Source organism: Sander lucioperca, chromosome 23 (genome assembly GCF_008315115.2).
Source record: "Sander lucioperca isolate FBNREF2018 chromosome 23, SLUC_FBN_1.2, whole genome shotgun sequence".
In the NCBI taxonomy this organism is placed as follows: Eukaryota; Metazoa; Chordata; class Actinopteri; order Perciformes; family Percidae; genus Sander; species Sander lucioperca.
This window is the reverse complement of record NC_050195.1, coordinates 5,573,879-5,587,138: the sequence shown is the minus strand read 5'-3', so window position 1 is coordinate 5,587,138 and position 13,260 is coordinate 5,573,879. Positions and strand designations below refer to the sequence as shown.

The following is a 13,260-nucleotide window of genomic DNA, read 5'->3' as shown; positions in this document are numbered from 1 at the left end:
CATCATCTGTCAGACTAACCTGCCGGTCGCCGGTCATGGCAGAGCACGTGAAAACCGACCAATTCCAGTCACCGGCTGGTCTATCGGTGCATCTCTAGTTTTAAACTATATGTTATATTTTTTTTTTGCGTACGTTAACGTTGTAAAGTAGGTTTAAAAATCTGTATTTTACTGAAGTATCTTTTGTTTAAAGTATTGTACTTTGCTACATTTTAAATCCTATTCGTACAAGAAAGGAAATAAAAAAGGTTGCTTTGGCAAAGTATCTGTCAACCAAGTCAAATCGAAAGCTGGAGAAATCTTTTTTTTTTCCAACATACTTGTGACTTTTTCTGACGTTTGTTGCTTTTTTGGCATTTTAAGTGCTTTTTCCCAACATTTATTTTGCTTTTTTCACACAAAAAAAAAATCACTTTTTCTGATGATTTTGTTGCTTTTTTCCCCGTTTTTATTTTTTTGGGCATTTCCAGCCTTTAATTCCACAGGACAGCTGAAGACATGAAAGGGGAGAGAGAGGGGGGGAATGACATGCAGCAAAGGGCCGCATGTCGGAGTCGAACCTGCGCCCGCTGTGTTTAGGAGTAAACCTCTATATATGGGCGCCCATGTGCATGGGTCGGACTTGACCCGAGGATTAAATTATAAATCAGAAGTGGAGCCAGAAGTGGCCGGGTTAGCTCAGTTGGTAGAGCAGGCACACATATATATATATAGAGGTTCACTCCTCGACGCAGCGGCCGCGTGTTCGACTCCGACCTGCGGCCCTTTGCTGCCTGTCATTCCCCCTCTCTCTCTCCCCTTTCATGTCTTCTTCTGTCCTGTGAAGACGTGAATGCTATTCAGACGTGTTCCCTTCGTGCCACCACCCTGCATAATGTTTTTGATGTTATAGAAAACACGTCGCGAGTACGAGTCACAGGTCTTACCTCGAATGTGTGAAACAGTTTTTACAGTTTGTTGGGTAGCGGGGTGGGTGGAGCTCAGCTCACAGAGAGGACAATAAGTGCCAGAAGGAGCATTAGACAGCCAATTTAGTGTGCTTTCCTGTGATTTAGAGCTCTTAGTCATAGTGGATAAAAGCACCAAGTCAGAATGGGAAATGGAAATGTCCTCAGTGTGATGTTGCCGATTGAGGAACTCAAGCTTTTATGACTTTTATTCCCTCTGGAGAGTGTCAGCTAAACGTCGCCTTTGCCCCCGTGTGTGTGTGTGTGTGTGTGTGTGTGTGTGTGTGTGTGTGTGAGATTTTAACATGTGCTTTTATTTTTTAAATACCTTTCGCTGATTTCCCATTAGGGCTGAAGAAAGACGAAGTGAACTGAAAGGCTTTGCCAAGTTAGCGTGCATGTATGTGTGTGTGTGTGTGTGTGTGTGTGTGTGTGTGTGTGTGTGTGTGTGTGTGTGTGTGTGTGTGTGTGCGTGTGTTTTTGACGCCTGCCACATTCAATACACCAAATTAATATGCCATTAACAGCGCCCGGTGGGAGAAAGGAAGGGGGCCCACTCTTGTCTGATCATCATATAATAGGGGAGCTGTACTGTAACTTTCCCCAAAGTGTCAGAAGGCAGCAATACGTGTTAAACATCACCTTCACCTGCCATGTTCGGCACGCTGCGTGCGATGACGTGGGAGAAAACCCTCCCTCGGCTGTCAATCACGGCTATAACTGAATCATAATTATTATAATTTGGCAGAAGGAGCATACTCTCAGAGTGAAAGCGGCCCAAACTCCAGCTGAAAGTTGTTTGAGCTGCAGGGTAATTGTTGATTGAGTGCCGGCGGTAATGATGTTGCCGCAGCGCGGTGGCAGGCGGCGAGATAATACGGTTACCGAGCAGCACCCCCCCCCCACCCACCCACCCCATCCCTCACGCTGCTGCCGCCATCACGGCAGAGCCAGGAGCTAATTATGGCGTAATGATAGCCCTGCTGTTGTGGCCCTCCCAGGCCACCGTATATATATACACCGGTAATGTCATTTTTCCTCCCACATCTTCTCTCTCTCTGTCTCTCTCTCTCTCTGTCTCTCTCTCAGCTTTTTTTTTTCTCCCTCACTGCCATCATTCACTTTTTTTCTAAGCTTTTTACGAGAAAGCTCAAGACGTACAGTCATAAGAGTGCGATAAGACAAATAATAAATCTAAAGAAAGACAAAAACAAATGTGGAAATGTAAAGAGAAATAATGAAGTAGGCTACATACAAAAGAATAGAAAGACAAATTAGTTTTTCCATTTGTATGTTGCAAAGCACTTATTGTATTTTTATATTTTATTTTTTCGTTTGAAATAAAATGAACTAGAAACAGACAAAATGTGAAAAAATAAGCTTTTTTTAATTTAATATGTTAATCTTAATAGCGAAAAGAATAAGGAAAAATAAATAAATTACATTAATTTAAAAAATCTAATAAAAAAATCAAAAGAAAAAAGTTATTTTTATATAATAAAAAATAAATATATTTAAAAAAAATATTAAATCTAGTATACAGAAATATATGAACATAAATAAGAAAAATGCTTCTAATTTTTCTTTTATATTTATTTTTTTGTGTTTATATTTCCACATTTATCCCATTGATTCTTTTTTTTATTCCTCTTTATATATTCCTCATACATTTTTCGATTCATTTACAGATTTATTGTTTTTTTTAATGGCACTCCTCTGACTCCATAGAGACTTGGACAGTAAAATATGTTTATGTTTTATCATCCCAAATCAAAGCTAACCCTCTATCTGGAGCCAAGCTCCTCCACAAACTTAAGACTCCAACCTCTTGGAAAGGGCTCGAAGGACCATTTGATTTGAGACTTTGTTTATGTGATGCATCATCACATTTTCTATAGTCATTACATTAATCCAATCGACTTGACTCTGACTTCTCCTGTAGCCTGGTCCTACCAGAATCTGGTACATTAGCCTGGTCCTACCAGACTCTGGTCCATTAGCCTGGTCCTACCAGACTGGTACACTAGCCTGGTCCTACCAGACTCTGGTACACTAGCCTGGTCCTACCAGACTCTGGTCCATTAGCCTGGTCTAGCTCGGGCTTTAACTTCTGGATATTCAGCAGCGTTGCTGCCACAACGGACCAAGTAGTGCACGTCGTCAACGTCACCGTTTTCAGCCACTCCCTCTGTTCGCTGATTGGACCGCCAAATATTTGACCGGAGAAAACCTAAGAATATGGCAAACCCAGACGGAGTACTGAAGGGAAATGAAAATTGAGTGGAAGTAAGTAGGAGGGCGGAGCCAGGCTACTTCTCCTGACTTTAACTGTCCTTAAAAGACTTACAAACAGCTAAAACACAACACATCACTGATACGGTGCAAAGACCGTGGTATACCTGGTGCCAACAACATTTCACACAATGCTTTTTAAAGCCACCGATGTTCTGTCAAACACAAGCGAACAGCTCCGCTCCACCTCCGAAACATGAAGTCATCTGACAACATCGAGCCGACACCAGAGAAACAACACAAAGAGACGCAGCTAAGGGGGGGGGGGGGTTGCTGGATCAAAGCGGTCCCTGAGCAATGCCTCCTGGGACACAAAGTCTGATGTGTGTCCTCCAGAACAAAGGCCCCATGGGAAATGTAGTCAAACTGAGTTTTATTTGTCCGGAATGACAGGTAGTGTTAAAACTGATCACCCGAGAGAGAAAGCACGTTTTCTAGAAGCGTGTGTGTGTGTGTGTGTGTGTGTGTGTGTGTGTGTGTGTGTGTGTGTCTGTGTGTGTGTGTCTGTGTGTGTCTGTATGTGTCTGTGTGCGTGTGTGTGTGCGTGTGTGTCTGTGTGCGTCTGTCTGTGTGTGTCTGTGTGTGTGTGTGTGTGTGTGTGTGTGTGTTTGTGTCCACCTCACACCACAGCTTGTCATTGTGCATGGCGCCAGTGTGGTTGGGCAAGAATCCAGAACACACTTGAAACACACACACACACACACACACACACACACACACACACACACACACACACACAAACTCCACTTCACCAGCACAACTTGTACTCTCACAATGTCTCCCCCCTCCCCCTCACACTCCCTCCCTCAACACACACTTGTTCTAATTTTTGATTTGCTCACGTAGCACATCATCAGCGCCACACCTCCGTCTCCGACCCCTTCACCCAACTCATCCCCCCCGACAACAGCGCCGTGTCCACCGGCTAAACATCTCTCAACACCAGCAGCCGCGTCCCGGGGTAAAAATAGATGAGTGTGAGGTGAGACGAGGGGGGGGGGGGAGGGAAGGGTGTCGTCGGCGGGGCTGTTGAGTTTTGTGTGCGAGGTCATATCTGTCATGTTGGCGCCTGGAGGCCCGCGTAGGACGCCGGTGGGGCATGGACCGGGAAGACTGGCCAAAATCACACTTTTGTTTCCCCACAACATCTGGAATCTGAGTTCACTAGTGAGGTCTTCAAACATGATGATCTTCTGACGTTATGTTGGACTGAAAATAACTCCCCTTAATAACCGCGTGCAGTGGGCCTCATGTGAACTATGACACTGCATTTACAGTAGTCATTTATAGACGTGCAATAACAGTATTTGTTTATCTTAAATGTGCAATAACTGTTATTCATATGCTGCCATTCAATATGTGCAATATTAATATTTATGGTTTTGTCAAACACCTTTTTTAGTGTCATATTTAAAAGGTCCCATGGCATGAAAATGTCACTTTATGAGGTTTTTTAACATTAATATGAGTTCCCCCAGCCTGCCTATGGTCCCCCAGTGGCTAGAAATGGTGATAGGTGTAAACCGAGCCCTGGGTATCCTGCTCTGCCTTTGAGAAAATGAAAGCTCAGATGGACCGATCTGGAATCTTCCCTTTATGATGTCATCAGGGGAAAGGTTACCTCCCCTTTCTCTGCTTTGCCCGCCCAGAGAATTTGGCCAGCCCATGAGAGAGAGAGAGAGAGAGAGAGAGAGAGAGAGAGAGAGAGAGAGAGAGAGACATCATGGCTTGAAAACAAGCGAAGTGGCAGTTGGTCAAGACCACCCCCCCACCCTCCACCTTGCCCCCCCCCCTCTCTCCTCCTCAATAGCATTTAAAGCTACAGACACAGAAATGGCACATCCTAAGGAAAGATCATTGTGGGACTGGCTCTAGTGGCTGGAATTCTGCACCAAGGCTGAATTTCAGGAAAGAGACTTCAGATACAGTATTAGGGGACCACTAAGGTCTATATAAAAGAGACTTCAGATACAGTATTAGGGGACCACTAAGGTCTATATAAAAGAGACTTCAGATACAGTATTAGAGGACCACTAAGGCCTATATCAGGGGTATTCAACTAAATTTTAAAAAGGTCCAGTTAGAGAAAATGTTTTGAAGCAAAGGTCCGGAAGATCATAATGTCTAACAATTTAGTGTTATATATATTTAAGTAGCCTAGTAGTTGTATCAACATCTGAATGTAATCAATAACTGACCGTCAAATCAAATTAATTCAGTACAATTCAAAAACTTGTTGACAATATTTATTGTCACGTAACATAGAACTGAACATATATGCATGACTGTAGATATGTATAATGTTCTCTCATTAACTAAATAAAACTAGGGCTGCATTTACAAATAAGAGAAAATAAATAAAATGTGAAAATTGTGCATTTTCAAAAAAAGTGCTTAACTTCGGAAAAATAATATAAAGGGAGGAAAAGTGTGAATTTTTCCTTTTCTGTTTCACATCTTGACTCAACAGTCAACCAATTTTACAAGTAACAAATCTCAACAGATCTTAACAATTTAAAAAACAAGCTCATTTTTTTTGTTTTCCCTCAAGTAGTGTTTCAGCTACTGCACTCATGCATTCTTTGACAACCCCTCCATCTGTAAATGGCTTTTTGCGTTTACCCAAAATCCAAGAAACTGAGGGAACACTCAAGAGCACGTTGTTGGGCAGTGAATGTGTGGCTCAGGATCCTGGTGGACTGGTCACATTGGGCTCTGAGACTACCTATTTTCTGTGATCTCAATTCAGATTTGAGTGGGTATGTTTGTTCAAAACCTTTATGTTTTGTCTCATAATGGCGTTTCACATTGCCACTTTTTATAAGTGCCACGGTTTCTGCACATATGAGACACACTGGTTTAGTGCTGCCATTGGGAAGTATGAACAGAAATGAGTCTGTCCATTCCTTATTAAATGCTCCGTTTTCACTGTCCACTTTTCTTTTTTTGGAGAGTGCCATTTAACCCTTATTTTTCTCTGTTACCCTTTCTCCGTCTCACTCATCTGTTTCGCTCCCTTCGTCCGTCTCACTCATCTGTATCTCTCCCTTTCACCGTCTCACTCGTCTGTATCTCTCTCTGTTTCTCCGTCTCACTTGTCTGTATCTCTCTCTTTCTCCGTCTCACTCGTCTGTTTCGCTCCCTTTCTCCGTCTCACTCATCTGTATCTCTCCCTTTCACCGTCTCACTCGTCTGTATCTCTCCCTTCGTCTGTTTCGCTCCCTTTCTCCGTCTCACTGGTCTGTATCTCTCTCTTTCTCCGTCTCACTTGTCTGTATCTCTCTCTTTCTCCGTCTCACTCATCTGTATCTCTCCCTTTCACCGTCTCATTCGTCTGTATCTCTCCCTTCGTCTGTTTCGCTCCCTTTCTCCGTCTCACTCGTCTGTATCTCTCTCTTTCTCCGTCTCACTTGTCTGTATCTCTCTCTTTCTCCGTCTCACTCGTCTGTTTCGCTCCCTTCGTCCGTCTCACTCATCTGTATCTCTCCCTTTCTCCGTCTCACTCGTCTGTATCTCTCTCTTTCTCCGTCTCACTCGTCTGTATCTCTCTCTTTCTCCGTCTCACTCGTCTGTTTCGCTCCCTTTCTCCGTCTCACTCATCTGTATCTCTCCCTTTCACCGTCTCACTCGTCTGTCCCTTTCTCCGTCTCACTCGTCTGTATGTCTCTCTTTCTCCGTCTCACTCGTCTGTATCTCTCTCTTTCTCCGTCTCACTCGTCTGTTTCGCTCCCTTTCTCCGTCTCACTCATCTGTATCTCTCCCTTTCACCGTCTCACTCGTCTGTATCTCTCCCTTCGTCTGTTTCGCTCCCTTTCTCCGTCTCACTCGTCTGTATCTCTCTCTTTCTCCGTCTCACTCGTCTGTATCTCTCTCTTTCTCCGTCTCACTCGTCTGTTTCGCTCCCTTTCTCCGTCTCACTCATCTGTATCTCTCCCTTTCACCATCTCACTCGTCTGTATCTCTCCCTTCGTCTGTTTCGCTCCCTTTCTCCGTCTCACTCGTCTGTATCTCTCTTTCTCCGTCTCACTTGTCTGTATCTCTCTCTTTCTCCATCTCACTCGTCTGTTTCGCTCCCTTTCTCCGTCTCACTCGTCTGTATCTCTCTCTTTCTCCGTCTCACTCGTCTGTTTCGCTCCCTTTCTCCGTCTCACTCATCTGTATCTCTCCCTTTCACCGTCTCACTAGTCTGTATCTCTCCCTTCGTCTGTTTCGCTCCCTTTCTCCGTCTCACTCGTCTGTATCTCTCTCTTTCTCCGTCTCACTCGTCTGTTTCGCTCCCTTTCTCCATCTCACTCGTCTGTATCTCTCTCTTTCTCCGTCTCACTCGTCTGTATCTCTCTCTTTCTCCGTCTCACTCGTCTGTTTCGCTCCCTTTCTCCGTCTCACTCATCTGTATCTCTCCCTTTCACCGTCTCACTCGTCTGTATCTCTCCCTTCGTCTGTTTCGCTCCCTTTCTCCGTCTCACTCGTCTGTATCTCTCTCTTTCTCCGTCTCACTCGTCTGTACCTCTCTCTTTCTCCGTCTCAGTCGTCTGTTTCGCTCCCTTTCTCCGTCTCACTCGTCTGTTTCGCTCCCTTTCTCCGTCTCATTCATCTGTTTTTGTTCCCTTTGTTTTCTACATGTATCGCTATCTTTTTAATCCGACTTTCTTTTCCTGTGTAACTTGCTTCTAACTCTCTCTCATCTGTCTGCACTGTAGAGTCCCAATGTTTCCCGCCCGGAATGCAAAGACTTCATTGGCTGAGTGGTATCACGTGGGATGGCTTAACTCACATGCAATTGGTCTGTGCGTTTCCTCATCCACTAAACCACTACCCTAAAGACTACAAAAGCTGCGCATATTAAAATAGAAGCGTCCTGTCAGGTTTTAATTCATAATCTTTTGTTTTGGTCCGGGTCCGTATGGGACGGCTTCTAGGTCCGGATCCGGACCGCGGTCCGCCTGTTAGTGACCTATGGCCTATATAAAGAGACTTCAGATACAGTATTAGGGGACCACTAAGGTCTATATTAAAGAGACTTCAGATACAGTATTAGGGGACCACTAAGGTCTATATTAAAGAGACTTCAGATACAGTATTAGGGGACCACTAAGGTCTATATAAAAGAGACTTCAGATACAGTATTAGGGGACCACTAAGGTCTATATTAAAGAGACTTCAGAACAGTATTAGGGGACCACTAAGGTCTATATAAAAGCATCCAAAAAGCAGCATGTCATGGGACCTTTAAATGTTAAAATAACACTTTGTAGCATTTATATTTTACTTTTCTTTTTTTAAGTGTTGTTTTTTAGTTAGTTACTCTGTATGTACAGTTGAATGACAATAAAAAGCTATCTATCTTTCTCTGTAATCTGTTTCCTGCACGTCATCCGCCCCCCCCCCCCTTCACGCAGCCTTCATGATGTGTATTTTGTGTCAGCTGATACTGCGATGACGATAATAAAAACATATATTGTGCAGCTCTAGTGTCAAGGACAATACAATTGAATTAAATTGAATTTTTAAAATATTCGTTGACAGCTCTATTCCCATCTCAAAACATTACTCGACGACTTTTGAGAGTTTTTTTTCATCTCATTTCTTCACAGTTTTCACACATTTTGAAATCGCGTTTCAAGAAACGCATCTTAAATCTTAACCAAAATGGATTGGACGGGTGGAAGTCACATCTAAAAGGATGCAAGCAAAGCATCAACGCTCGAGCTTCCTTCAAAATGATTTTGGTCAAACTATCATCACTCAGCGATTACACAAATCTGAGATTACGCCATCAGATCTCAGTCATTAAACCCATTTAATCCTGACCAGAGTGTGTGTGTGTGTGTGTGTGTGTGTGTGTGTGTGTGTAAGAGCACCTTGATGGGAAATATTAACTGGTCATGTTTATAGCTCGCCAGACAGCTCAAGATGATATCAGGCCCAGAAATACGACCGACAGGGTGAGCCCTCTGATTCTCACACACACACACACACACACACACAGACAGACAGACAGACAGACACACACACAGAGACAGACAGACAGACAGACACACACTCACAGACAGACACACAGACACACACACAGACACACACACAGAGACACACACAGAGACACACACACACACACACACAGACAGACACACAGACAGACACACACACACACACACACACACACACACACACACACACACACACACACACAGTTATTCCTCTTCAGGATTCAGGATGTAAAGAGATTTCGGACCGTTTAAACAGTGTTATAAATATAGGTAGACAATACGTTTCTGTGATGAATGTTAACGGGCTGTAATCACTACATGTTGCATTTAACGTTACACTTAATGGGGGTTATTAAAAGGAGCAAAATAAAGAAAGTTTAAAACAACCTAAGCCCGTAGAAAGCTGTAATCAGAGATGATCCACTCAGCCTGTGTTTTAATTGGCTTACATGCTCACACACCCTTTGACGCTTTCAACATTTTTCTCTCCTTTTTTTGCGACATTGGCGTCGCTTTAAAGAGGTTTTATCGTCCAGGTTTTTGGCCCTTTTTTTACATGCTGTTTAGTATCTAACTGTTCTCCAGCTGTCTTCATCATTTTGAAACCAGAACACAACACATGTTGAGGATGACTCATTTACCCTCCTGCCCAGAAACTGTCTGATGTTACTATTTTTAAGTTACATAAGGTGCAATATCTCTCTCTGACTGTACGTCCACACCGCCGCCGACTTGAGCTGCAAAGCAGCTCTGGCCGCCCGGTCGAGGACGCTTATCAGAAAGTCCGGGGAAGCTGTTTGAGGCTTTGGCCGCTCTGACGTAGCAGCATTCTATGTTCATCATGGAAAAAGATCAAGCAGCCACTGCACGGCCAATACACTGACACTAGAAACCTTTTATAAATGACATATATAATGACAGAATGTGTATTGGTTGTTGGTCGCAGCGGTGTCTGTTAGCAGTTAGCTCGCTCGTTAGCCGCTGAACCGCAGCAGCATGCAGGCAGAGCGAGCAGCCGCCAGCTGTTGATCTGTGCAGGACTTCACCGTGAGCGGACTGTTTAGAGACCATGTGACCGGCAGGTAACGTTAACTGGTCCCTATACGCAAATATCATAAATGATAGGGAACCCAGCAACGGCCATGATGAGCTTCTCCTCCTTTTTCTCTGAACTAATGTTTTGGTAGGAACCAAAGTTTACATCGTATGTTTCTCTGGAATCAGCCAGCGTGAAGGACGTCTATATTCTGATTGGTTGCCGCTGAACTGCGTCATAGCTCATTACCATAAAGTTGACCTACTGTCAACTTTCTGATTGACGCTCTGGTCGCTCAAAACGCCCAAAACGCGACGCCGACAGATTTTCCGCTCCTTGCAGCTGAGAGAAGCAGCTTCCATTGAAGATGAATGACTTCCTGTATCTTTAGAAGATCAAGTCGACGGCGGTGTGGACGTACAGTGAGATGTAGTCGAGTAGAAGTACAAAGTAGCAGAAAATGGGAACACTTAAAGTAACAAAGCCTACCTTATTTTTTTGTTGTTGAAAAAAGCTGAAATTATCAGTTATTTCGACAGATAGTTACAATTGAGTGGAAAATCACAGACTGTCAAAGATTAGTCAGGATACTTTTTTTTTTTTTCTTCGAATGCTATCAAATTTAATAAAACTGATCCTTAATTTTACTTGCGAAGAGCGTGGTATGGAACCATTAATGTTATTTTTGGGCAATTTGCTTGAAAAAAAACCTAAATTCTGATCAATCGGTCAAATTTGACCCAAGGACAACAAGGGGTTAAATGACCTGTAACAGTAAACGATATGAACAGTGAAAAGAACGCTATTTTTAATTAGTTTATATTAATGCCTCGGTAATGTTTTCTCTTATTGTAAAGGAATGATTTTCTGTCTGCGCAAAATATTTATCGGGACTTTACGACCTCCCTGTAACGCTAACTCAGTAATACAGCATCGTAAAGCAAAGACCTTTACGGCAGCAGGTGGGGTAAAAACACGGCCGCTAGAATCGACACGTATAGCCTCTTTAACCATCCTGTTGTCTTCACGTCAACTGTGCAACTTTGTGTTTTCCTGGGTCGAAATTTCAAGATTTTGTTCTTCTTTTTCTACACTTTTGTCGATTTTATTCAAATTTTTTTGTCACTTATTCCCCCAATTTTTAGTCACTTTTTTGTCATTTTTTTAGTTACGTTTTTGTTGATTTTTCCAATGATTTTTTTTCACTTTTTTAAACTATTTTTTGTCACCTTTGAGGATGTTTTTGATGGGTTTTTTTGTCATTTTTTGAGATTTTTTTTCCTGCATTTTTGTAGCTTTTCCCAACATGTGTCACTTTTTTAACGTACTTTTGTCATAGTTCTCATATAGAACGTTTGTTGTCAAAATGTCAAATGACCCGAAGAAAACAGGCGGGTTAAATAAAAAGCAAGTATCTTAAAATTGTCCTTGAGTACAAAACATGACGGGTTGAACCGCTGCAGAGACCGAAGCAGTGACGTGGCTTCAGACGCCTGCAGAGGCGATCCACTCAGCCTGTCTCCGTTTGTCGACATGATCACACACACTGCCGCCAGCGTGGCCCGGCTGCTCACACCCTGCGCCCTTCAACACACACTGAAGCACCCCCCCCCCCACACCCTCCAGGCTGCTGTGTGTCTGACCTCTGACTTCCCCCTGCAGCCTTTTCCCCCCCACAGTCGGCATCATAAGACGTCACACATGTACAGCAGCAGCAGCGGCTGAAGGATATGAGTGGACCAGGATCTTGATGGCGATTCTGCGGATGGGGTGAAACGGGCTGAAGATGTAGAGAGCGGATGTGGCACTGAAACGGAAGATGGCCTTCCCTTTGTTCAGGACTATGAAGGTCTGCAAGAGAGACACAAGAATACATTTGTTATAGAGACGATTAGGGGGCGGAGCCAGACTTTGTGCACATTTGAGGGCCCAGCCCAAACTTTTTTGGGGGGCGGGAGATTTGTTTCCCATTTACGGCACTATTTCTCACAGCCACACAATTGATTTAAATGGTAACTACCGTTTCTTTCAGAAAATGCCCTTAACGGAAAATCAGGCTCAGGCTACATTGACATTGCTACGTTTTGGTTTAAAAAACACTATCTTTTGCTACGTTTCCCCCTCTCATTCCCCCTGCTCTGGCGTTGCCCTCTCTCATTCCCCCTGCTCTGGCGTTTCCCTCTCTCATTCCCCCTGCTCTGGCATTTCCCCCTCTCATTCCCCCTGCTCTGGCGTTTCCCCCTCTCATTCCCCATGCTCTGGCATTCCCCCCTCTCATTCCCCCTGTTCTGGCGTTTTCCCCTCTCATTCCCCCTGCTCTGGCGTTGCCCTCTCTCATTCCCCCTGCTCTGGCGTTTCCCTCTCTCATTCCCCCTGCTCTGGCATTTCCCCCTCTCATTCCCCCTGCTCTGGCGTTTCCCCCTCTCATTCCCCATGCTCTGGCATTTCCCCCTCTCATTCCCCCTGTTCTGGCGTTTTCCCCTCTCATTCCCCCTGCTCTGGCATTTCCCCCTCTCATTCCCCCTGCTCTGGCGTTTCCCCCTCTCATTCCCCTTGTTCTGGCGTTTCCTCCTCTCATTCCCCCTGCTCTGGCATTTCCCCCTCTCATTCCCCCTGCTCTGGCATTTCCCCCTCTCATTCCCACTGCTCTGGCATTTCCCCCTCTCATTCCCACTGCTCTTGCGTTTCCCCCTCTCATTCCCCCTGCTCTGGCGTTTCCCCCTCTCATTCCTCCTGCTCTGGCATTTCCCCCTCTCATTCCCCCTGTTCTGGCGTTTCCTCCTCTCATTCCCACTGCTCTTGCGTTTCCCCCTCTCATTCCTCCTGCTCTGGCGTTTCCCCCTCTCATTCCACCTGCTCTGGCGTTTCCCCCTCTCATTCCCCCTGCTCTGGCGTTTCCCCCTCTCATTCCCCCTGCTCTGGCGTTTAGGCGTGTTAGTTTAAACTGAGATTAGCGGAGCCAAAAACACTCGTGTGCACGGCGATTGCTTCTGGCTCA

The 13,260-nt window shown here is 44.5% G+C and overlaps 1 protein-coding gene across 1 annotated transcript in view; it reads right to left on the bottom strand.

Moving 5' to 3' along the window:
- The window catches only part of LOC116053736 (sodium channel protein type 3 subunit alpha-like), a 206,873-nt gene that overhangs the window by 119,669 nt on the left and 73,944 nt on the right, over positions 1-13,260 (bottom strand). The window contains exon 4 of the mRNA XM_035998170.1: positions 11,995-12,113. Coding sequence (XP_035854063.1) covers positions 11,995-12,113 — 119 coding nt within the window. The remainder of the gene's footprint in view (positions 1-11,994; positions 12,114-13,260) is intronic.